At 42.5% G+C, this 24185-nt stretch overlaps 2 protein-coding genes and 1 long non-coding RNA gene across 6 annotated transcripts; 2 read left to right on the top strand and 1 right to left on the bottom strand.

Moving 5' to 3' along the window:
- Window positions 1–204: 204 nt before the first annotated feature.
- On the top strand, window positions 205–4133 carry LOC127340663 (uncharacterized). Of its 4 annotated transcripts, none has more exons than XR_007874704.2 (4): window positions 205–656; window positions 761–1149; window positions 1348–2673; window positions 3010–4133. It is a non-coding gene; the product is annotated as an uncharacterized lncRNA (long non-coding RNA). The 4 variants fall into 4 exon arrangements; XR_007874702.2 differs by having other exon boundaries at window positions 1348–3067; window positions 3817–4133; XR_011754772.1 differs by having other exon boundaries at window positions 1348–3067; window positions 3293–4133.
- Window positions 4134–7325: 3192 nt separating this feature from the next.
- Window positions 7326–15398, bottom strand: LOC127339036 (probable ribose-5-phosphate isomerase 1). The gene is made up of 2 exons (XM_051364940.2): window positions 15309–15398; window positions 7326–7930 (listed from the first exon to the last, which is right to left on the bottom strand). Exons 1-2 carry the CDS (start codon window positions 15396–15398, stop codon window positions 7454–7456), a joined length of 567 nt encoding a protein of 188 aa, XP_051220900.1. The 3' UTR covers window positions 7326–7453.
- Window positions 15399–22530: 7132 nt separating this feature from the next.
- Window positions 22531–23370, top strand: LOC127340665 (metallothionein-like protein 2). Its single transcript, XM_051366400.2, has 2 exons — window positions 22531–22687; window positions 22976–23370. The coding sequence occupies exons 1-2, from the start codon at window positions 22623–22625 to the stop codon at window positions 23145–23147; spliced, it is 237 nt and encodes a 78-aa protein (XP_051222360.1). The 5' UTR covers window positions 22531–22622; the 3' UTR covers window positions 23148–23370.
- Window positions 23371–24185: the final 815 nt, after the last annotated feature.

The raw sequence follows: 24185 nt of genomic DNA, 5'->3' as shown, positions 1-24185 counted from the left end.
CAGCACAAAACTTGGGCCCCGAAACGGTTTATGGGCCTATGCATTTGGGCTTCGAACATACCGGTTGAGGCAGAAAAAAAAACTCTTCCCCCTGCGCCTGTACTCCTCTTCTCCTCCGTCCCCCAAATCGTCCTCCACCTGCGCCTACGTTCTTCCTCCGTCTGTGACGCGTGCTACCGGAGCAGATGAAGAACGACGGTACGTACGAAATTCACGATCTTGCGCTGTAACTTCAGACGTAGATTAAACGATTTTTTGGTTTAATTTAACCTGGATTTGTAGATTAGCGTTGACCAAATATTTTATTTGTCCGGCCTCGCCGCCGGCGAAGGTTGCCTCCCGCTTCAGGCCGTCCAGTGGGCTCCGATCAACGGAATCGCAAAAACGGCACCAAGCCCATCCGGATCGGAAAACCGGTTCTCCTTCTACACGGATTAATTGTACATCATGCCGCCGTAATCATGGATTCATGACGCTGGTAACGCTGTAATGATTGATTCATGGCGTTGGTAATTTGGAACCATTAATCTGAGCGTTACTGTCAGTTCTCCCTTCTCTTTCAAGTATAAATATGTGGACACAGCCAACGATCTTTCCTCACAACACCCATCTCACATTCGACGTCCCATTACTCATCCGAGATGCTGCTTGCTTAGGTTGGATTTTCTGGTTTCCTGATTGCATGTTCTTCATATCTGCTTACACTATAGCGAAAATTACGCACCTAACCAACATATTCGTGCTTGCTTTCTTCTTCCAGGGATTGTCATCATCCTATTTTCCAGATTATTATTCCCGGACTCATCTCACCAGTGTGACCATTATTTATTATTATTTCACAATGGTTGTTGGACAAGTACATTTGCTGACATATTCTTTTGAGATTATTTGTTCCTTACTTCTCCTTTAAACTAGCTTAATACTGTCTGCTAATACATACTTTCGAAAAATTAATCAAACATCTCCATCTAAGTACATCCTTCTATGTGAACAACCTAGCTTCCGTTCTCAGTGTATCCGTGCATATATCACAGGATATGCCTCTGTAGAAATAATGACAAAGCGTTCTCGAGCAAACCCAACTTAGCACGCGCACCTCTGCTCGAAGAATACTGGGAAAATGTCCATGTGATCTGCGACTACTTCGAGGTCCATGCTTCTCGATCCGGTTGATTTTCTTGCATATGTTGTGTCATACTTTCTTTACAAGAATGTCGAAGCTTTATCATTTTTTCAGCGTTCAGCATGTTATCCATTTAAATGGATTTTCATCTACTCATTTGGCTAGGACTGCTCCTGGGTTATAATTGTGCACTGAGTAATGATTGGAATTTATCTCTTGTTTAGGCATCCTGGAGACAACTACAACTACATCAGTGCTAATATACAGACCATGGTGGGAGGTTGCATACAGATTGCACAATACTTCTAATGTTGTACAGTTGAAACCGATCCACATTTTTAGTTGGACAATGTTTGTATGCAGAACGGCTGTATTTTGACTTATGTACAACCTCTGGAAAATACATGTTATGCAATCAATCTAAATGATTAGATGTAAAACTGTTGTTTCAACGGCTGGTTTAGAAATTCGTTCGTATTTATTCTTATTCATTGGGAAGCTAATTAATGTAAATTTTGACTGAATTATAGCATCTGACATTACTATTGCATTGAACTTGGAGTATTTCTTTCATGCTACAGGTTAGTAAGAATATGATGTCGAGAAGGTAAATACTTATTCACTTAATCTCTGAGTGCTTCAAGCTTTGACCAGTGTACAAAGTTCTGCAATATTGTTGAAATGTTGGTGGATCTAGAATCTTGCCTGTTCTTGGCAGTATCAGCGGCTCTCTGCCCTACTTTGCTTTTAAATTTAGAAAATAAAATCATTTGTGTGTAAACGCTGTTCGTGCTAACATTTGTCTTGCCTTGATCTTTTCGACGCCGTACATTCAAGTGTCTGAACTCATGGTACTACCTTTTGCCATTTTATGTTGGGTGTTCATGTTGGTTCCTTTGGTGATCTAGGTCGTGTGTGAAATTGGGCAACTCAGTCTAGGGAAAGAGAAGGCTATCAAAGAAGAGTTGCAAGTAATTAAGCGTGTATGCAATGGGTCAATGGGACAGTTGTTTACAGTTTGTACACATTTAAAAGATAGTTGGCTGATACCTTTAGTCGTTATATTACATGTGTTGCCTCTGTTTGCTAGGGCACATATGTCGTCATATTTTCAGGATTAGATTGATCACCATATTGTTCTTACATTTTTTTCTTGGCTGTTCTTGGAGATTTGTGCTTGCCTTTAGTTCTTGTTTTTTGCTTGAAATTCTAGCCTGCCCAACATCTGGGTTGACACCGTATATTTAGATGCCATAGTGCCATGGTGTGCATTGCTGATCATGCATAAAGAAGAATTTAAGTTACTCATTTTCCTCCTATGAGTTGAATCGTCTGAAATTTTGGTGCAAGTTTATTATTAAATGCTATATTTACAATTGAAAATCAGTATGTTCTATGTTCGTCAGTGGACCTGTTTTGATATCTTTTTTTTTGGTTAGACAGGTAGCTCACCAGAAAAGGGGTGAGAGAACAATTTCGTTTATTGGAAGGAGATACAAGAAATTTCTATTACATGACTTTTTTTTGCTGGAATGCTGAGACTACTGCAGGTAAATAGAAATGATGTAGAAATATGTAAGAAATTTTCTACTCCCATTGTTGTTTTGAACAGTTTGGTATCACAGAGTGTAGTTAATTTTAATATTAACTATCTTTCTTATTGAGATAATGAATATCACCTGTCAGAATTTTAATTGTATTGAGATATTTATACAGTGCTTAACTTAGCTATCCAAATATTCGAGGTTCGTTGTTATCCATCAGTTTGTGTCTTTTTTACTTACTGCGAGCCTGCAAGGTATATGTCTCTTTATTTCCAGAAGTTTGATCTGGTTTTTGTGTTGGGCTGTGTAATGCTCGTGCCTGCCATTTTGTGGTGTCTGCAGTTATGGGTGAGAAGTACACAGTTTAATTTGTCTTGCATCTTCCCTAAATGTACAAAAGGTACGCACTCTCTCGAAAATCAATCATATTACAAATTTATTGGTCTATTGTTCCTTGCATTTTTTGTTCCTGGTTTGTCGTGTAACAGTTTCACATGCTGAAGTTTTTGGCGGTTTGCAAAATCTGTGCACATCATGTGTCTGATCTTTTGCCTTGACTAAAATGCATGACATGTTATTTATCACAACACTTTCATACCAATATTTACTCAGCTATCCTGTGTAGTTATTTCCTGAACTCCTTATAAGGGCTTTCACCTTCTTGCTTTGGGAAATAGCTTCTGAACTCAATATGAACATACAAGGAAGTGTCATACATCATTCATTCACCAATGAATATATTCCATCAATTAAGAAGTATGATGGTACCTTCAAGGTAGACAATACCACTCATATTCTCTGAAACTTCAAGGGACCCTTCAGTTTAAATATTCCAAACATATTCCAATTAGATGTCCTGAACATATTCTATATGGTTTGTATATGGTTTGCTTTCATTATCATGCCAAAAATCCCATAGATAATATTTTAAATATGAGTAGGTTTTTTTGTAATAGCTTTTTGGTGAAGCTTGTTTATGCTATTTACCATTTTTTGGCTTAGTTTTGCCTAGCTAAGCATTTTTTGTTAGATCTAGCAGTAAACCTGTGGCATTTAACTGACTCGATGTGCATGTTTTGTTAGTCATTCTGGTGAAGATTTGAATTGTACAATTTCTCTTTGATTTGTTGTGGGAACTTTGATTTCTAGATGGGAAACCCGATATACACTTGAACAACTTGAAGTAGTGTTGCGGAACTGGAAGGGCAGCATATAGAAGACATAGTTACTGTGTGCTTGTTGCATCCTTTTGTTTATCTCTCATACTCCAATACTTGGAGCAAAGGATCACATGATCTCAATTTTTTAACAAGTGTAATTTAGGTACTTATTTTGTATGTTCGCCATAATTCTCAAATACGACAAATTGTACTATGTATGTGTTTGTACTGGGCTCAAATTGGGCACAAGTAATAATCAAAGTTGATGCATAAAGTATAATTTGTAATGTACAAGGTTGGAAAATATAGTTGTCTGTCCTACACTAATTAATTTGTAGTTAAAATCCTCAATTGTGATGCAGGTCATAAGCTATGACATAAATATATGATATGATCTCACATAGATGACTATCAAAATATCATTAAAATAGACGGGCGCCGCAACGCGCGCTATCATGATCTAGTAAAAGCTGAAGTGACCTGACCTCGCGGTCGCCTGCTGCTCCGGCCGGCCGGCGCGCGCTCGCGCTGGCCGCCTGCCGCTCTGCTCGCAACGCTGCGCTGGCCCGGCCGGCCGGCCCTCGCGTCGCATGCTCAAGCTCCAGCGCTGTCCGCCTGCCGCTGAGTCGTTGACCTTGAGCGTGGCAGCACCCTCGTGCACGGATAAGGACATCGGGGCGCGCTCTCGGCACATGAGCTGCTCGTGCAGCAGCACCCACCCGCCTTCGCCGTGCTCTAGGTACGCGTCCCTGTGGCTGTCCGACGGCCACTGCCCTGCACCAGCGTTTCCCCAGTAGTACTCCGTGCCGAGGATCTCGGACCAGTCCGGGATGTTCAGGGGCATCGCGGCCGGCCCGCCAAGCCGCCACCATCGACGGCCTCCAGCGGCGCCGCGGGGCGCGTTTGAGAGGCTTCGGAAGCGGACCGAGCGTGCCCGCACATGTCGACCTAGGAGGATGCCACCGCGCTTCCTCGCCCCATATGATGTCGGCCTCGTCGAGCTACAGGGCCGGGTCGGCGGCGTGCTGCAGCCGGCGCGCCGCCGCGAGGAGCTAGTACGGCAAGCCGGCTGAACATCGCTGCTTGTTGGGAGAATCGGCGCAGTCGGCGGGTGAATTCGCGGCGAGCAGGGGATGGAGAAAAAAGGAGGTCGGTCGGACCTAGGAGTGGTCAGGGCAGCTCTGCTCGGTGGAGGGGAATTGGCCATCATGGAGCTCGCACATGGAGCAGCCGTGAGCACATGGGCATCTTGTCCACTCCGCCATGGTAGTCAACCCTGCGCCACTCCTCCTTGCCGACCTAGATCCGTCCGCCGCCGCCACTTGCCGTGGAGTCCGGACACGCCGCCCGCCGTTGTAGCTGCCGCTCCCCGTGCAGAAGTAATCGCGACGGACGCCGCAGAGCCGAGGATGCGCCTCCCACCGCTGCCGCTTCTTTTGTGCGGGTGGGGAGAGAATCTAGGAAAGGACAATTCGAGAAAGGCCACGCGTACGTGCTTGCTTGCAAAAGGCTAAAATTTAGTCAAAGCGGCGTGACCGCACCGCTGTAGCATATGGTTGGGACCCACCATCCGACAAAAAGAACAGCCGAACAGAAAAATGAATAGGCTACACACACCAGGCACGTGACAACCAGGCCGTATTAGAACATATAGAAATTGCAAGACACCCCAGAGCTGTACATGGAACAATAACAGAACATGTAAATACACGTGTCAGCAGGATAGACATGCAAAAACTAAATCCAAAATTATGAGAAAAATGAAGTTAGTTGCCATTTAGTATAGTACTTATTGGTCATGATCAATCTATTTCATGGGCTAAGCCTACAACACACCAACTTGTGGCTGTAGTAGTATTTCTTGGTCCCGTGGATCCTGGCAAATTATTTTTTGGGACATCATGGGAGCCCGTTGTTTTCTGGCCGTTTTCGTGAGCCACACCAAAACTGTTTTAGAGTCATGGGATGGTTTTTAGATTAGACGGATCCCAATAAGCGATAACTGGTCACGTTTTCATGGCATAAACAGTACCACTCCTTCATCTAAATCTGGATAAGTTATTTGGATCAGAGGAAGCGCAGTATACCATTACCCGTGTATAAATTAAATACTAAACACGTAGGTATTTCGTGGGCAAGAATTTCTTAAAATCTTCAATAGTGCGTGAACTTAACTTGATATCGCAAGAGAGAATTTCCTTTCAATTTCAGGGACGGCGATGCAGGCATGCACATAGTCTACATGGTTGGCAGCATGAACCTAAGCAAACAAATTAATAGTGTTAGGTTGTGATCCAAATTTATATTAAAGGGAGGCTAACTTCTGATGAGCGGAGCGAGGCCTGTCGCCAGAGTATTGGGCCGAAGCAGAGGCTTGGGCCGTAGTACGGATCAATGCTACCGTCTATATATACATCTTGTAAGTCGCTAGCTAGGGTTTATCAGAATATAAGATAACCCACGACTTTTGTAAACACTTCCCGATATAGTAAAATATTTGCTCCTGGCGCCAGTGGGTTTTCCCCCTCTTTGTTGGATGGGTTTTCCACATTAAATCTTCCGTCTCTGATGCGATTTCCTTTTTCGTTCTTCGTTATTTATTTGTCGTGTTTATAACAAACTAGCACCATGCCCACGCGTTGTTGTGGAACAACAAAACATAGATTACTTTAAAACACAAAATAACATATGAACATAGTTACTAAGACGTTTCAGGTATGGCATGTCCAAGCAAGGAGACAACAGGAACAGGTGGATATTCTCAAAGAAAAAAAAGCAAGACCAAGTGGATTCACATATATTTTTTTCCCATGACCAATATATGTGTAAAAATAATGTGTGTGACATGTGCATGCGTCATCATCAGGAGCAGCCTATGTCAACAGTTTGGGCTGCCCTTTTCCCATGTTAGCTCTAGGAGCAACTATTACAGTCTTGAGTTTCGCAGCCCCGATGGGGCGATGCACACGTACAACATAGCCCCTCGAATCACTGCAATGCATTGTGTCAAACAACAGTAGGGTATTAGCAGGATTTAGGTGTTGATGACGGTGAATTCTTTACAAGCGTGGTTGTAAATCCGGCACAGCTCCACCGCTAGGTGCTTGTAGTCGCCGTCCTCTTCACCGTCCAGCTGATGTACCACCGGTGCCATGTCGTTAGGTGCTTGTAGTCGTAGTTCTCGTCACCATCCAGATCGGTAGCTGGGGTGAGGATGCTGAATTCCCCTCGTATGGAAGTTCTAGTCCTATAGCCCCACGGGCCACAACATAAGTCACTACTAGGAAACACCTATTGTTGGCGCACCAATTTTCGTTATAGCCAGTGCACTAACGCACGCCAGTGGTTACAGGCCGGTGGTACCTGTTTAGTGCCGGCGCACCAGTTGGTTTGCCTGCGATATATGAGCATACTACCGGTGCATCAAATTAGGTTCGCTGGCGCTATATTATTTTGGAAACAAAAAAAATAGCTTGTCCAGCGCCTGCATCTCTGCACATGGCTGCAAACTGCAGGCAGTCCATGTGATGATTACTTTTAACAGAGCATTTACAACTCGTAAGGAAATTTACAAAGAACACCCTAAGAAGAAAATAAAAAAGCAATCAAGAGTCACGAGTGTTCCTTCACCGTTGGCCGGAGCTTCGTGTCACTGCCCTTGCCGCGTCGGAGCTCACCGCCGTGGCCATCCTAGACGGCGATGAAGATCCTGTGGCGCGGGGTGTCCCGACTTGCAGGAAGGGGACAAATTCGACGGGCACAGCGCCCGTGCAGGCGAGGCAGGGTACGAGCTTGGACTCGTCGACAACGAAGCGGCCTCCGTCGCCCTTGATCATCTTCTCGCGGAGGAGCGAGCCACCGCGGCCCTTGACGAGGTTGAGGTCCGGGTTGACCTTGTCGGCGCCGTCGATGGAGAGGTGGACCTCCGCGGCGTTCGCCAACGCGAGCACCGGGATCGCAACGTGCGCCGCATGCGCCTCCGTCCCGAGGGAAGTGGGCACCCCAGCGACCCCGCGCAGCGCGGCGGTGCGGAGGAGATCCCGGAGGCGGCCCAACGTGTATGCGGCGGTGAAGCCCGTGCAGGACGGCGCAGGGAGCGCGCGCTAGAAAGGAAGCAGAAGGGGCCATCGGCGTTCGAGCAGTGGTGTGAGGGTACAAGCATAACGAGAGAGGGAGAAAGTGAAAGAGGAACGATAGAGGAATCCTATCTGCTCTGCCTGCTGCAAATTGTTTTATTTTTGGGTTTCGACCGATCACATCATGGAGCAGCACTGTGAGACATTAGCCATTGCATTGTTAGGTGGGGTGAGGAGATGGCCGTTGGATTGGTAGCTGGTGGCACTGCCACGTGATGTCCAGACCGTGGTTCATCCTTTAATTTGTCCTGTCGGTGTGCAAGTCATTTACAGAGCAGGACCGCAGGAATACCGCATGCGAACCATGATTTTTGCTCGCCGGCAATACATATCTACCACATGCGGACTAGAATTTTAGTTCGCTGGGGTACACAGGGGTGTGATTATAACCTGACCCGTCCTTATCCCTGACGAATCAACAAGGCGATATGCCGGCGATATATTAGTACCGTTGGCGCACAAAAATTGTGGTATGCCGGCGATATTAACCACTGACACAGCATTATTTTAGCGCGCCGGCGATAGCTGACAATGCTGCAGAAGAAGAGGATTACACAGAGTTTGTGAACGTGAGCTCGGACGCCAGCGCCTCCAGGCGCAGCGTCACCACGCACCTTGCCCCCCGGCGGCTCGACCATCAAGAGCTCCAACCTTGATGGAGCCGTGGGGTGATGTCTACGCACGCTTCTATTCCTGTAGACAGTGTTGGGCCTCCAAGAGCAGAGGTTTGTAGAACAGCAGCAAGTTTCCCTTAAGTGAATCACCCAAGGTTTATCGAACTCAGGGAGGTAGAGGTCAAAGATATCCCTCTCAAGCAACCCTGCAATTAAGATACAAGAAGTCTCTTGTGTCCCCAACACACCTAATACACTTGTCAGATGTATAGGTGCACTAGTTCGGCGAAGAGATAGTGAAATACAAGTAATATGGATGAATAGGAGTGCTAATAACAATCTGAAATAAATATGGTAGCAAGTAAACATGTAGCAGAACTTGTTGGAAACGGTGTTTCAATGCTTAGAAACAAGGCCTAGGGATCATACTTTCACTAGTGGTTACTCTCAACAATGATATCATAAAGGAATATAAATATAAGCACTTCACTATGCTATTCTGAACTACTCTCTGGCTGGATAACGAACACTAATTCACCGTGTAGGGCTGCAAAAGCAAACCTTAAAGATGCATTCCCAAGTACTAATAAACACCCCACGCTGTCACTTTGAGCATTCATAGGAGGTACTAACACACCACAATTTCATAGAGACATCCAACTCAAATCATAACTCAGTGAACAAGTATTCTGTGAAATATAGCCTAAGAGATCCACACGGTGCACACACTGTCACCTTTACACACGTGGGACAAGGAGTCTCCGGAGATCACATAAGTAAAATCCACTTGAATAGCATAACGACATCTAGATTACAAAGCTCATCATATGGATCTCAATCATGTAAGGCGGCTCATGAGATCATTGTATTGAAGTACATGGGAGAGAGAGATGGACCACATAGCTACCGGTAGAGCCCTCAGCCTCGGGGGAGAACTACTCCCTCCTCATCATGGGAGACAGCAACGGCGATGAAGATGGCTGTGGTGTCGATGGAGATGACTCCGGGGGCAATTCCCCGTCCCGGCGGCGTGCCGGAACAGAGACTTCTGTCCCTCGAAACTTATCTTCGCGATGGCGGCGGCTACGTAACTTTTCGTGGCGGAAGACCGATTGTTTTAGGGTTTTCGCATCTGGAGGATTATATAAGCGAAAGGGCGGCGTCTGAGGGGTCCCGAGGGGCCCACCCCATAGCTGGGCGCGCCCCCCCTCTTGGCCGCGCCGCCAGGTGGGGTGGCCATCTCGTGGCCCCTCTCCGTCTCTCCTTCGGTGTTCTGGAACAATCCGTGGAAAATAAGGCCTTGGGCTTTTGTTTCGTCCAATTCCGAGAATATTTCCTGTGTAGAATTTCTGAAACAAAAAAACAGCAGAAAACAGGAACTGGCGCTTCGGCATCTTGTTAATAAGTTAGTTCCAGAAAATGCATCAAAATGATATAAAGTATGGATAAAACATGTAAGTATTGTCATAAAACTAGCATGGAATATAAGAAATTATAGATACGTTGGAGACGTATCAAGCATCCCCAAGCTTAGTTCCTACTCGCCCCCGAGTAGGTAAACGATAACAAGGATAATTTCTGAAGTGACATGCTACTATCATAATCTTGATCAATACTATTGTAAAGCATATGAGATGAATGAAGTGATTCAAAGCAATGGTAAAGATAATGACTAAACAACTAAATCATATAGCAAAGACTTTTCATGAATAGTACTTTCAAGACAAGCATCAATAAGTTTTGCATAAGAGTTAACTCATAAAGCAATAAATTCTTAATAGAAGGTTTTGAAACAACACAAGGGAAGATATAAGTTTCAGCAGTTGCTTTCAACTTCAACATGCATATCTCATGGATAATTGTCAACGCAAAGTAATATGATGAGTGCAAATAAGCAAGTATGTAAGAATCAATGCACACAGTTGACACAAGTGTTTGCTTCTAAGATGGAAAGAAGTAGGTAAACTGACTCAACATAAAGTAAAAGAAAGGCCCTTCGCAGAGGGAAGCAGGGATTACTCATGTGCTAGAGCTTTTATTTTGAAAACATGGAAATAATTTTGTCAACGGTAGTAATAATTCATATGTGTTATGCATAAAACATCCTATAAGTTGCAAGCCTCATGCATCGAATACCAATAGTGCTCGCACCTTGTCCTAATTAGCTCGGATTTCCATGGATTATCATTGCATTACATATGTTTCAACCAAGTGTCACAAAGGGGTACCTCTATGCCACCTGTACAAAGGTCCAAGGAGATAGATCGCATTTGATCTCTCAATTTTGATAGATCTCAACTTGAGAACATCCATACTGGGACAACATAGAAAACTGATAATGGACTCCTCTTTTATGCTTTAAGCATTCAACAACAGATAATATTCTCATAAGAGATTTGAGGATTAATGTCCAAGCTGAAACTTCCACCATGATACATGGCTTTGGTTGGCGGCCCAAAGTTTTTCTCTAACAATATGCATACTCAAACCATTCAACTCATGGCAAATCTCCCTTACTTCAGACAAGACGAACATGCATAGCAACTCACATGATATTCAACAAAGGTGTAACAGTTGATGGCGTCCCCAGAAACATGGTTATCGCTCAACAAGCAACTTATAAGAAATAAGATACATAAGCGACATATTCATTACCACAATAGTTTTTAGGCTACTTTCCCATGAGCTATGTATTGCAAATACAAGGAGTGAATTTTTTTAAAGGTAGCACGCAAGCAATTTACTTTGGAATGGCAGAAAAATACCACATAGTAGGTAGTTATGGTGGACACAAATGACATAAGTTTTGGCTCAAGGTTTTGGATGCACGAGAAGCATTCCCTCTCAGTAGAAGGCTTTGGCTAGCAAGGTTGTTTGAAGCAAACACAAGTATGAACTGGTACAGCAAAACTTACATAAGAACATATTGCAAGCATTATAAGATTCTACACTGTCTTCCTTGTTGCTCAAACACTTTTACCAGAAAATATCTAGACCTTAGAGAGACCAATCATGCAAACCAAATTTCAACAAGCTCTACGGTAGTTCTCCACTAATAGGTTTAAACTACATGATGCAAGAGCTTAAACATGATCTACTTGAGAGCTCAAAACAATTGCTAAGTATCAAATTATTCAAGACAATATACCAACTACCACATGAAGCATTTTCTGTTTCCAACCAAATAGCAATAAATGCAGCAGCTTTCAACTTTTGCCATGAACATTAAAAGTAAAACGAAGAACACAAATGTTCAAATGAAAAAGCGGAGCGTGTCTCTCTCCCACACAAGCATGATATGATCCAATTTATTCAGAGAACTAAGATAACAAAACGAAAATAAAAGCACACAGACGCTCCAAGTAAAGCACATAAGATGTGACCGAATAAAAATATAGTTTCACTAGAGGTGACCTGATAAGTTGTTGATGAAGAAGGGGATGTCTTGGGCATCCCCAAGCTTAGATGCTTGAGTCTTCTTGAAATATTCTTGGGTGACCCACGGGGGCATCCCCAAGCTTAGGCTCTTCACTCTTCTTGATCATATTATATCATCCTCCTCTCTTGATCCTTGAAAACTTCTTCACACCAAACTCAAAACAATCTCATTAGAGGGTTAATGCATAATCAAAAATTCACATGTTCAGCAAGGACACAATCATTCCCAACACTTCTGGACATTACCCAAGGTTACTGAAATTTAATGGAGCAAAGAAATCCACTCAAACACAGTAAAGGAGGCAATGTGAAATAAAAGGCAGAATCTGTCAAAACAGAATAGTCCGTAAAGACGAATTTTTTCGAGGCACTTAACATGCTCAGATGAAGAAGCTCAAATTGAATGAAAGTTGCGTACATATCTGATGATTACTCATGAATTTTTACAGAATTTTTAGATTCTCCTACAGAGAGAACAGCTCAAATTCGTGACAGCTAAAAATCTATTTCTGCGCAGAAATCCAAATCTAGTATCAACTCTCTATCAAAGACTTTACTTGGCACAACAATGCAATTAAATAAAGATAAGGAGAGGTTGCTTTAGTAGTAACAACTTCCAAGACACAACAAAACAGTAGTAAAATAAAAATATGGGTTATCTCCCAAGAAGTGCTTTCTTTATAGCCATTAAGATGGGCTCAGTAATTTTAATGATGCTCTCGCAAGAAATAAGAGTTGAAGCAAAAGAGAGCATCAAAAGCAAATAAGAAACACTTTTAAGTCTAACCCATTTCCTATGAAAAGGAATCTTGTAAATAAACAAGTTATGTAAGCATAATGCAAATAGCATAGGAAAACAAGACAAACGCAACTTCAAGATTTTCAGCAAAAAGAGAGGTGTTTTAGTAACATGAAAATCCCTACAACCATATTGTCCTCTCTCATAAAGATTTTCAGTAGCATCATGAACAAACTCAACAATATAACTATCACATGAAACATTCTTATCATGAGCTACATGCATAAAATTATTACTCTCCACATAAGCATAGTCATTACTATTAATTGTAGTGGGAGCAAATTCAATAAAATAGCTATCATTATTATTCTCATCCCCATAATCATCATATATAGGAGGCATATTGTAATCATAATTAATTTTCTCCTCAATAGTAGGTGGACTGAAAATATGATAGTCATCATTGTAATCATCATATATAGGAGGTAAAGTATCATCAAAGTAAATTTTCTCCTCCATGCTTGGGGGACTAAAAATATCATGCTCATCAAAACCAGCTTTCCCAAGCTTAGAATTTTCCATAGCATTGACAACAATGGTGTTCAAAGCATTCATACTAATAACATTGCCATTAGCATGCATATAAAGTTCCATAGGTTTTTTAATTTTCTCTTCAAACACCTCATGTCCTAATTCAATATAAATTTCATAAAGATCTCTAATTTTTTTGTTGTTTTCCATTAAGCCTAACTAGTGAAAAATAAAAACAAGAAACAAAAAGATATAATTGCAGGATCTAAAGAAAATAGCTTCGAGCACTCACACACCGGCAACAGTGCTAGGAAATAGCTTAGTAGTCGGAGGATGTGAATACCTTTTACCTTACCTCCCCGGCAACGGCGCCAGAAAATAGCTTGATGTCTACGCACGCTTCTATTCCTGTAGACAGTGTTGGGCCTCCAAGAGCAGAGGTTTGTAGAACAGCAGCAAGTTTCCCTTAAGTGAATCACCCAAGGTTTATCGAACTCAGGGAGGTAGAGGTCAAAGATATCCCTCTCAAGCAACCCTGCAATTAAGATACAAGAAGTCTCTTGTGTCCCCAACACACCTAATACACTTGTCAGATGTATAGGTGCACTAGTTCGGCGAAGAGATAGTGAAATACAAGTAATATGGATGAATAGGAGTGCTAATAACAATCTGAAATAAATATGGTAGCAAGTAAACATGTAGCAGAACTTGTTGGAAACGGTGTTTCAATGCTTAGAAACAAGGCCTAGGGATCATACTTTCACTAGTGGTTACTCTCAACAATGATATCATAAAGGAATATAAATATAAGCACTTCACTATGCTATTCTTAACTACTCTCTGGCTGGATAACGAACACTAATTCACCGTGTAGGGCTGCAAAAGCAAACCTTAAAGATGCATTTCCAAGTACTAATAAACACCCCACGCTGTCACTTTGAGCATTCATAGGAGGTACTAACACACCACAATTTCATAGAGACATCCAACTCAAATCATAACTCAGTGAACAAGTATTCTGTGAAATATAGCCTAAGAGACCCACACGGTGCACACACTGTCACCTTTACACACGTGGGACAAGGAGTCTCCGGAGATCACATAAGTAAAATCCACTTGAATAGCATAACGACATCTAGATTACAAAGCTCATCATATGGATCTCAATCATGTAAGGCAGCTCATGAGATCATTGTATTGAAGTACATGGGAGAGAGAGATGAAGCACATAGCTACCGGTAGAGCCCTCAGCCTCGGGGGAGAACTACTCCCTCCTCATCATGGGAGACAGCAACGGCGATGAAGATGGCTGTGGTGTCGATGGAGATGACTCCGGGGGCAATTCCCCGTCCCGGCGGCGTGCCGGAACAGAGACTTCTGTCCCCCGAAACTTGTCTTCGCGATGGCGGCGGCTACGTAACTTTTCGTGGCGGAAGACCGATTGTTTTAGGGTTTTCGTATCTGGAGGATTATATAAGCGAAAGGGCGGCGTCGGAGGGGTCCCGAGGGGCCCACCCCATAGCTGGGCGCGCCCCCCCTCTTGGCCGCGCCGCCAGGTGGGGTGGCCATCTCGTGGCCCCTCTCCGTCTCTCCTTCGGTGTTCTGGAACAATCCGTGGAAAATAAGGCCTTGGGCTTTTGTTTCGTCCAATTCCGAGAATATTTCCTGTGTAGAATTTCTGAAACAAAAAAACAGCAGAAAACAGGAACTGGCGCTTCGGCATCTTATTAATAAGTTAGTTCCAAAAAATGCATCAAAATGATATAAAGTATGGATAAAACATGTAAGTATTATCATAAAGCTAGCATGGAATATAAGAAATTATAGATACGTTGGAGACGTATCATGGGGGTGGGTGCTCCAGTGATGTTGTGGAGTGGAGCGACCACGCCCACTAGGCGACGATGATGACGGCGCCTGACTGGTGATCCCGTGTGCGCATCTGAGGTCAATGGAGATACTGCCGCAGATGATGGCCCGACCATTGGAGGCCTCGCCGATAATGGTTTGGACCGTGGAGCACCTCTGCAGCGATGCCATGCGGCATGATTGACTTGTAGGACGTGATGATCCTGCTCGGCAGCAGTAGGTACGTCGCGCTGTTGTCGCCCATGACTGTAGCACTCTAGCTTTTAATAAAGGCAAGATACCTGTGTATAGTGTTATTCACGGGATCACTGATAGCACACACATTATTAGGGTAAAGTAAAACCTTACAAATTGCATAGTCACATGGACTAGCTTAAATAAAATGTTCAGAACAAACACAGCGGATAGTAAATCATCAATGAGCCTTCATCATCTTCATGTGCCACAGGCAGACATGTTGGAATGTAGACTCGAGATCCTATCTAGTAATCATCTTCAGACGAACCTGCACGTTTGAATATGCAGCCCCACGAATGGAGGTCAGTACAATGATGTACTAGCAAATGACACTTATTTGGTGGCAATTATGGCATGTCTATCTACATGATATTTGGCTAGTGGAGTAGGCTTATTTGCATAAAGCCAATTTTATCCTATATTTTTTTAAAACAAAACATTTTGAAATCCTTAAATGACATTATAAACCACACCATGGTTAAATCCTCCATGGGTTTTAGAATAATCACATGGTTACATCTCCCATGAGTTTTTCGAAGGTTGATACACAATTTTAAATACATTCAGAAAACAATGATGAGATTCTTCCGTACATTCCCTGCCTAGAAGCTCAAAATGTCCATAACCGAGGACACGGCTAAGATCTTAGGTTTAACTCTCGAGAGGTTGTGCACTTTCACCTTACGACCCACCCTTCCCAAGAGAAGAGTGAGACAAGATCTTTCAGAAGAAGGTTTCAACCATAGTAGCTAGACCCGTTTCCACTGGCCATCGCCACATCCGCATGTCTAGCAAACAAGTTGGACCTCGCAACCTACTTAATTCCGGCAGAGCCCATAATACCATAAGGCTGCACTGGAAGCTATCTAAAACATGGACGACATAATAATCTCTTTATTCCTGGGTGGCCAACCACAAGTGCACTCTCAGGCGAAGACAACCACATGACAAGTACTAGACAGGAGTCATGTGGCCCTGAGTAGCCACTCAACAATCATCCACCAAGCAATACCAAATCCACCCAGGTGTTTCATTAAGGTTGTTAAATTTTAAATTTTCAAACTTTCCCATTCAACAATGAAACAGCACTTGGCATTTGATGTTGCTAGCAAAAGTAAGGCATCCTAGCAATGGGTTCAGGAGTAGCTATACACTACTAGGGTTTGCTAAGCATAGCATAATACTTTAGTTTTGAAATCAAAAATCCTACCATGCATACTAGTTGAAAAACACTAATGCATAATTAAAATAGATAGGATTTGAATGTCACTTGCCTTTTTGGTAGTCGAAGTGCGTTCACTTCTCTCAAACAAAATATGTGCCTCTCCGTACAAACTATAAGATAAAATATAACACAACATAAACACACAATTCAACAACAACACAATCAAACAAGGCAACAATTTAGAAACATTTGTTGATCATTTTATTTTACTCTTTATTTATCTTAGTGCTCAAAGGATAGAGGAGATATGGCATGAGGCACGGCTTGCAAGATATGAGTTGGAGGTATTGAATGAATGTGTCAAATACTTGGAAAGGAAGTGATTGATAAGAACCTATGGTCAATGGTTGTTTGCTACTCAAGATTGGGTAAATGGAATGATCCATGTGATAAAATCACATGAGTCTCAAATGGCGCAACTCAAAATATTATTTAGTAAAGTGTGACAACACTTACTAAGATAGTATGAGTTACACATAGGCTTGGGTATAAACAAATGATATATAGAATTACTCAATTTACTCATTTGTAAGTTGAATAGTTTTAAACTAAGTCAAAGGAGTGAATGAAAAAGAATTTGAATAGACACGATATTGATTCAAGGTAAAGTGTCTAGTGGTATTGGTGTGTGAATGTGATCATAAGTTTCACCTTCACAAAAGAATCATATTGGGAAAGGATTATAGAAATCAATAATGGATATATACTCAAATTCTCATATTTGAATTTGAATATTTGTAAAGTGATTCAAATATTTTGGACAGTGGTGCTACTGGATGGAGTACTGTAAAACAAGACTTATGCAATTGGGTTCACTCCAAAATCATTTTTAGAACTTAAGTTATGATCAAAATAGTGATTTGAATTAATTTGAACCCACCAAGTTTGTACACATAACAACTTTGATGTTTTTTGATTCCATGATGTTCTACAAGTTCTAAGGATTCCAGAGACTATAAAATCATAAAATTTGGACCAGTGGATTATTTGATATAATTTTTATAGTGAAAAAGAGTCAATTAAACCATTTGAATTATGATTCGAAAAGTAATACATAACATATACAACATTCTTGCATATTTGGATTCTACAGGTTACAAGCTTTCCAATGATATAAAAATCATAAATTTTGGATATCTAGATGTTTTTATATTGAATTTCTAAGTTCGACATATAATCTGATATTTAAAATTAAATTTAAAACGAGTTTGACCGAGTTTGACTGAGACGCTGACTGTACTGCTGACTGTACCGCTGACCGTACCGCTGACTGTAATGGACTTTGACCAGGCTGAGTTGACTATGCTGATGTCATGATGATATCATAAAGGTTGACAGAAAAATTTACTCAAATGGAAAAACTTTCTACATCAAAATTCTATAGAATTAATAGATCTATCTAAAGTACAGATTAATTTTTAAATCGGAATAATGAGTTTGACAAGATCTGGGTTATACCTTATGAGATCTGAATCTTGTAACACGATTTTCTTCTTGCTCGATGAACGAAACAAGGTGAGACTTACGGCAATTGAAAGATCTTGACGAGAGGAACAACTTCCGTATTGAACGTACGACGATTCGGAATCGTTTTGAAACTCGATTTGGCTCCGGATTACTCGAAATAGATCTGTAGATGAGAGACAAATCTGTACTTCAAATCGAAAAACTTTCAACATGAAAATTGTAGAGGGTGGTCGAATCTACATACTCATCAAACGAATTTGGATTTCGTGGAACGAACGCGAACTAATTGAGGATTCCTTTTGTCAGACCTGACGCCTTGCGATGCGAAATTCTCCGTGTGTGGTGGACGAAAAGATTTGACATTGGTCGGGATTTTTTTAAGAGGCCGAAGCAATTTGAGGTAGTTTTGGTGGTCAAATTAACGAGTTAAAATTTGTTAATCTAGGGTTTCGAGAGGAACAAAGGGAAAACGAAACTGCAGCGTGGTGGAGGGTTTATATAGACCATAAGTCGGTGGAAAAGGTGGGCCTCGAAGTTAGGAACGCGTGAAAACAAATGGATATAGATTCGGAGTTGTGTAGCTCAAGAAAAGTATGTTTAAGTGGACATAGTTTGTACCAAAACGAAAATCGTTCGTGGCACGGTAGACACGACCGACTCGGTCGTTTCCTGGCTCGGTCCGGTCGGCCGCTTGGTCGGCCTGGTGGGCTTGGCCTGGCTGCCAGCTGGGCCGGTCGGTCCGGCTGGCCGGCCCACTTTGTTTTTTTTCCTTTTTCTTTTTTACTTGTTTCTTTTATAAAATGAGTTTCATAGCTCTAATTTGAGTGAAATAAATTTGTAAAATTATTTTTCTCAGTATAGAGTAACATAAGAACTTAAATTTTACAATTTTTTATTTTATATTATTTTATTACAACTATGCCATTATGGCCATATGAGATAGTTTCAACATACGCATACCAAACAAGTTTATAAAAATTTGTAAAAATCAAAATAGTGTTTTAGGAAACTAAGTGACCTGTTTAATATCCATTTGGGAAAATAAAATAATCATTTTATACAATTGGCCTATATGGCTACTTGGGCATTACTTTGCAAATAGAGTTTTCTCGGTTTTGTTTTTCTCAAATAAAAATCCATTAAGGATTTGAAAACCTTGAAAGCCAAGCTATGTTTGATTTTGAAAAATACTTTGAAATCAAAAGTCTTTGAAAACCTCATTTTGGAATTTACTTGTAAATAACTTTTAAAAGTTTTAATTCTTTGTGAATTTTTAATCAAGTTCAAACAATCAAACATTAAACTTATTTATATTTTACATTCCAAAATTTAGAAAATTTCGGGATGTGGCAATGACGGCATGATCTTTCTTTGCCGACGGTTGAATGTGCTGTGCGTCATCTTGGCGACGAGGAGTCTCTTATGTACTGAGTTCTGAGTTCTGAACTTATTTTCAAAAAAATCATCATGGGGCACGTTTCCCTTCAGTCTAGACGCGGAGGGCGAAGTGGACGGCACGCCGGCGATCCGGCCATGGCGTCGCTCGTCGATCGATTTTTTGGTCGATTGTTTTTTGATTAGCCGTGTTTGGCTCCTCTGCCACACCTTGGCAATCAACTTTGATTTTTTGATTCTTCTCTTGATTGTTGGATTAAATAAAGCAGCATCTAATTTGGATAGTCATCCCGATACGAACGGCTACTCGTATATGTTGCCCACTTTCCCTTTCATCTAACTTTGGAATTCATCCCGACATGAACTCCTACTCGTTGCCCAATTTCCCTTTCAGAACTGGTCACTTTTTCTCGGTACGATGGGTTTTTGACGATATCAATTGGTCGAACAACACACGCATGGAAAGAATAAAGATACCGGCTTTTTTGACGTACCAAGCTTTGAACCTATTTTTTTATCTACCAACACCACTGATCCCAGTATAGTACTCCAACCGGCTAGTTGGAAGAGAAAAACAGGGTATATCTGGGACGATTACTACACAAATCTTATCGGCTAGCACCTACCGTACGTCCGGCACGCAGGTCTGCTTGTACAACGTACGTCCTGTATTTTCAGATCGATTGCTACCACAACTGAGAGGAAAGATCGCTTCAGAAAAAAAAATCAAAGGTGAAACTAGATTCTGAGCTTGAGGTAATTAAACATCGAGCGAGATGACCCTTTTGGGTAATTTGACGCTGCTAAAAGTAATCTGTGTCTAGAGTGCACCAATCATCCACTGTTGTTCTTGGGAATTGTGACTAGAGTGTTTCTCTTCGGAAATCTACTTTTACCTCGGGTGCATATGAAAAATATTGTAAAATGCACTGTTCAAAAACCAGACCGAATCAGTGATTAATAGGCTGATTAATCGCTACTAGGGGCCTGACCGTGTGTATTACATCTATTCGTTTGTGCTAATCCTTTAACCCGATTAATTGCTTTGACAGCCCAATTACTAGGAATGTTCCCGATTAATTAGTCCTCTTTGATCAATAAAGATGTAAAATTTTCAACGCAGATTGCCCCTCCAACAGCTTCCCCGTCCAAATCAAGTAGGCTTCGGAAGCTTCAACTCGATTCTCGCCTCCGAGAGGTCGATTTCCGCCGTCGTTGAACAATTGCTCTCCGTTGCTGACCAGACCTTGGATACAAGATCTCGACCGCCTTGAGGAGCTTGTCGAAGAGCTCCAGGACGCCTTCAAATAGGGTAGATGGTCGAGGTGCAACATGGACAGTACCCTAGGTAGGTGGCGGGAGAAGAGAAACTTCAGAGGGCAAAATAGGAGAAGCGAAAAGAAGGAACATGGCGGAGGTTGGTGGCTCCTTTGTCGCTAATGACCTAGAAGATTACATCAGAAGCTTACATGTTTTAATGAGATTTGGGGCTCTAGAAAAGTAGGGCAGACATTTAGAGACCCATATACTATTTGTTTATTTCTTATATAGTCGTGTTTTGTGTGCTAATTTGTGCAGGTTGCGTCGATTAATAGCCGACCGATTAAATCAGTTAATCGTCCGAATTCCGATTATTCACTACTCCCAAACCGACCGAGTAGTTAACGATTACCGATTTTCTTACCATTGGTAAAATGTAAAAGAAAATCTAGAAAGATTTTGTGCATATGTCTCCACATTCTGTGCAGATAACTGACTTCTTTTGCGTCTATGTAATAGAATAAGAAAATATCTCGTAAAGAGTTTTCTGCAACGATTTTCATCTTTTTTTTTACACACCCTGCAAAAAAATCATTTCAAAAACCGTACTAGGAGCGCCTAGCAATGTCCGTTACTCTTCTCCATCCGCTGCTGACGTGCCTGTCTATGTAGCTATGCTTCAGCGCCAGGTCATGTGTCTCTGTCTCAGGATATCACTTTTAACAATTCATGTCGTGATCACACTAGCTGTGGTGCATATCTAAAGGAGACAGTCAATGGACACGTAGCCAGAGCCCAACAGCTAGAAGATATCTTATTACACTTGTCTCGACCGTAGTGCATGAAAAAATGGTTTCCCTTTTGAATTCCATGCCATTTTCTCTTCTACCGCTGGGACATGAGATCGAAGTAGAAATAGTTGGGTGGTTAGGAGGGCAGTGTCAGCCCCAGTTTATCAGAGTTTAAATTCTAGATTTAACAGTTTGGTGTCTCATTAAAAGGCATAATATTTTTCAGGAGGGGGTGACGTTTCCGTCGATAACAAGGCAGCCGTGGACTTCATCAATCTCAAAATCTCAAGACCCGTCAAATCAGTTTCTTGAACTCAGTTTCTCGGAGATGATTATAGAGGTAGGATGTGCGTACGTGCGTTTATAAGTATAAGTGAATATACGTATATGTAAACGTCTACGTCTATACTGTGTTTGAGGTACCTAGCACATCGTAGAATGGACCTACAGGGAGGATTAGGTCCAACACATTCATAAGTGGATAAGCACAACAGATATTCTGCTTCCCCTCCTCTTGTCTATTCTGGTTCGTGAAGCCTCTTTGATGGATGCATGCATGCAAGAGTCATGCTCATCTTAAATACCATTTCGCATGCATCTTAATTACCTTGACTTGACATATTGGTATCCATCTGAACAGAAAAATGGCTTCTTGAGTAAAAAAAAGAAGTTTGAAAAGAAAATATACTAGTACTACTATCAGACTCGTAACACACTCGATACTCCATATTTGAAAAAAAAAAGGTTTGAAAAGAAAATATACAGTACACTCGGTAGGATCGTGGATCACGACTGCATGCATGCACTCTACGCCAAACGCATTTTGTCCGCGTCCTATGGACGGTCGCCAGGAGTTGTTCGTTTCAATCAGTGAGGGGCCAAAATTGAGGGGCACCTCAGCAGCGGTACCGTCCGCGCCACGCACGTCACTAGCTAGAGAGATCGGTCTTGCCGAGACGTGGACGGTGGATGGCCTATCTCCCTGCGCTATAAATGACACCTTGCCAAGCGGATCAGGGCAGAGCACGCGAGTTCTTCAGTGTTCACCAGAGAGAAGAGAAGCAGATCCAGGTGCTGTGTTGAGAGCTTCATCATGTCGTGCTGTGGTGGCAACTGCGGGTGCGGATCCGGCTGCAAGTGCGGCAACGGCTGCGGAGGGTAACTATTAATCTTTCTCTGTCTTTTTTTGTCTCCCCTTCATCTTCTGGCGACTCTGTTCTTCGATCCGGCCGTTTGATCTGCTAAATCAAAGATCCATTAACATGGGTTGCATCGATTTGTCGTGTCTTTAATTTCTTTCTGATATATGCGTAGAGATCTCACACGTGTATGCATTAAAAAATAGATCCCCTTTTGAGATGAGCCTAAAGCAGTTATCGTTTCACAGAAATTAATAATTTTGGCCTCATGACTTTGTGACTGATGGTGGTGTGGATATGTATGCAGGTGCAAGATGTACCCTGAGATGGACGAGGGGGTGACCACCTGTCAGACTCTCATCATGGGAGTTGCGCCCTCTTCCAAGGCATCGTTCGAGGACGCGGCCGCCGCCACCGGAGCAGAGAACGGAGGCTGCAAGTGCAACCCGTGCACCTGCAACCCGTGCACCTGCAAGTGATCCATATGATTTCAGTTAAGCACGATGGATGGATCATCGATGAGTGGACCGGTACTAGTATGAGTCGCGCGTGGTTTGTGTCTTGTGTCATGAATAAGACGAGATCCATCGGTCGATTGGCGTATAAGTACACCTATGTATGTCTACCAGCAACTTCTGTACTTGTTCCAAGACCGTACCGTTCCGTCATGTGGCTTGATAAATAATATGGATTTTCCAACTATGTCGCTACGTTGCACGAATACTGCAAAAAAATCAGTAATCTGTATATATGTTTTTTTAATCCTAATCTCTATCTTTACTATTAAATTTGGATCCGTCGTTGACGCCGCACCATCAGCGATCGATCGCGACCATCACGCCTTCTAAACAAGGCCTGGTGGACCATCGTGTCTTCTAAACAAGATCTGGTGCCCAATTAGCGGTCCATCATGTCTTCTATTAATTTGGTGCGTCAATTTCTCCCGGCCCAATCAAGAGCTAGCATCCAACGCGTGAGCTTAAGCCAAACGCTAATCGCGAGCGCACGCGCCGCATCCGAGCGCGATTCATAGCTGCCTATGAGCGATGATTCGAGATTCCCTCCAAATCCATCTCTTGCGGAAAATAAATAGTAACACCCTTGTCTTGGGGTCCATGTTCTGGTGCAGATAGGAGCTCAACGGCAGCCGCAGAATTCGCTGATCTCACGCCGAGCAGTTCTTCGCGTCGCTGGCCTCGCCTGCCTAGCACGGTGCCGCAGTTGAGGCCAAGCGCCGTGCCCGCGCGTACGCAACTGTAGCCACCATGGATGCCATGTCACGACCACTACATAGCCGGAGCCATCGCGATTATGCCACGGAGCCGGAGCTGTCGCAGCAGAGGCCATGTCCAAACCTCAGGGTGGAGTTTTCATGTCCGACAAAATTTCTTCCCTCAATTTTTTACCACAGCAGGTAGATGGATTAATCTTAATCCAGCTGGAGAAAACTGATCCATGTTACGAACTTCTCGAACAGGTAGAGAATGTCAACCAGGACTTGTATGCCTTCAATAACG

Source organism: Lolium perenne, chromosome 3, assembly GCF_019359855.2.
Source record: "Lolium perenne isolate Kyuss_39 chromosome 3, Kyuss_2.0, whole genome shotgun sequence".
In the NCBI taxonomy this organism is placed as follows: Eukaryota; Viridiplantae; Streptophyta; class Magnoliopsida; order Poales; family Poaceae; genus Lolium; species Lolium perenne.
Note: the sequence above shows the minus strand (reverse complement) of the source record. Positions and strands in the feature narration are given on the sequence as shown.

What these genes read in the sequence shown, in the direction of transcription:
- LOC127339036 (XM_051364940.2), bottom strand. Translation starts at nt 15,398, where the DNA reads ATGGGCGACAACAGCGCGACGTACCTACTGCTGCCGAGCAGGATCATC. An exon ending in CGCATGGCATCGCTGCAGAG is followed by an intron (nt 7,931 to 15,308) that starts GTGCTCCACGGT and finishes CTTCCTTTCTAG; the next exon opens with CGCGCGCTCCCTGCGCCGTC.
- LOC127340665 (XM_051366400.2), top strand. Translation starts at nt 22,623, where the DNA reads ATGTCGTGCTGTGGTGGCAACTGCGGGTGCGGATCCGGCTGCAAGTGC. An exon ending in TGCGGCAACGGCTGCGGAGG is followed by an intron (nt 22,688 to 22,975) that starts GTAACTATTAAT and finishes ATATGTATGCAG; the next exon opens with GTGCAAGATGTACCCTGAGA.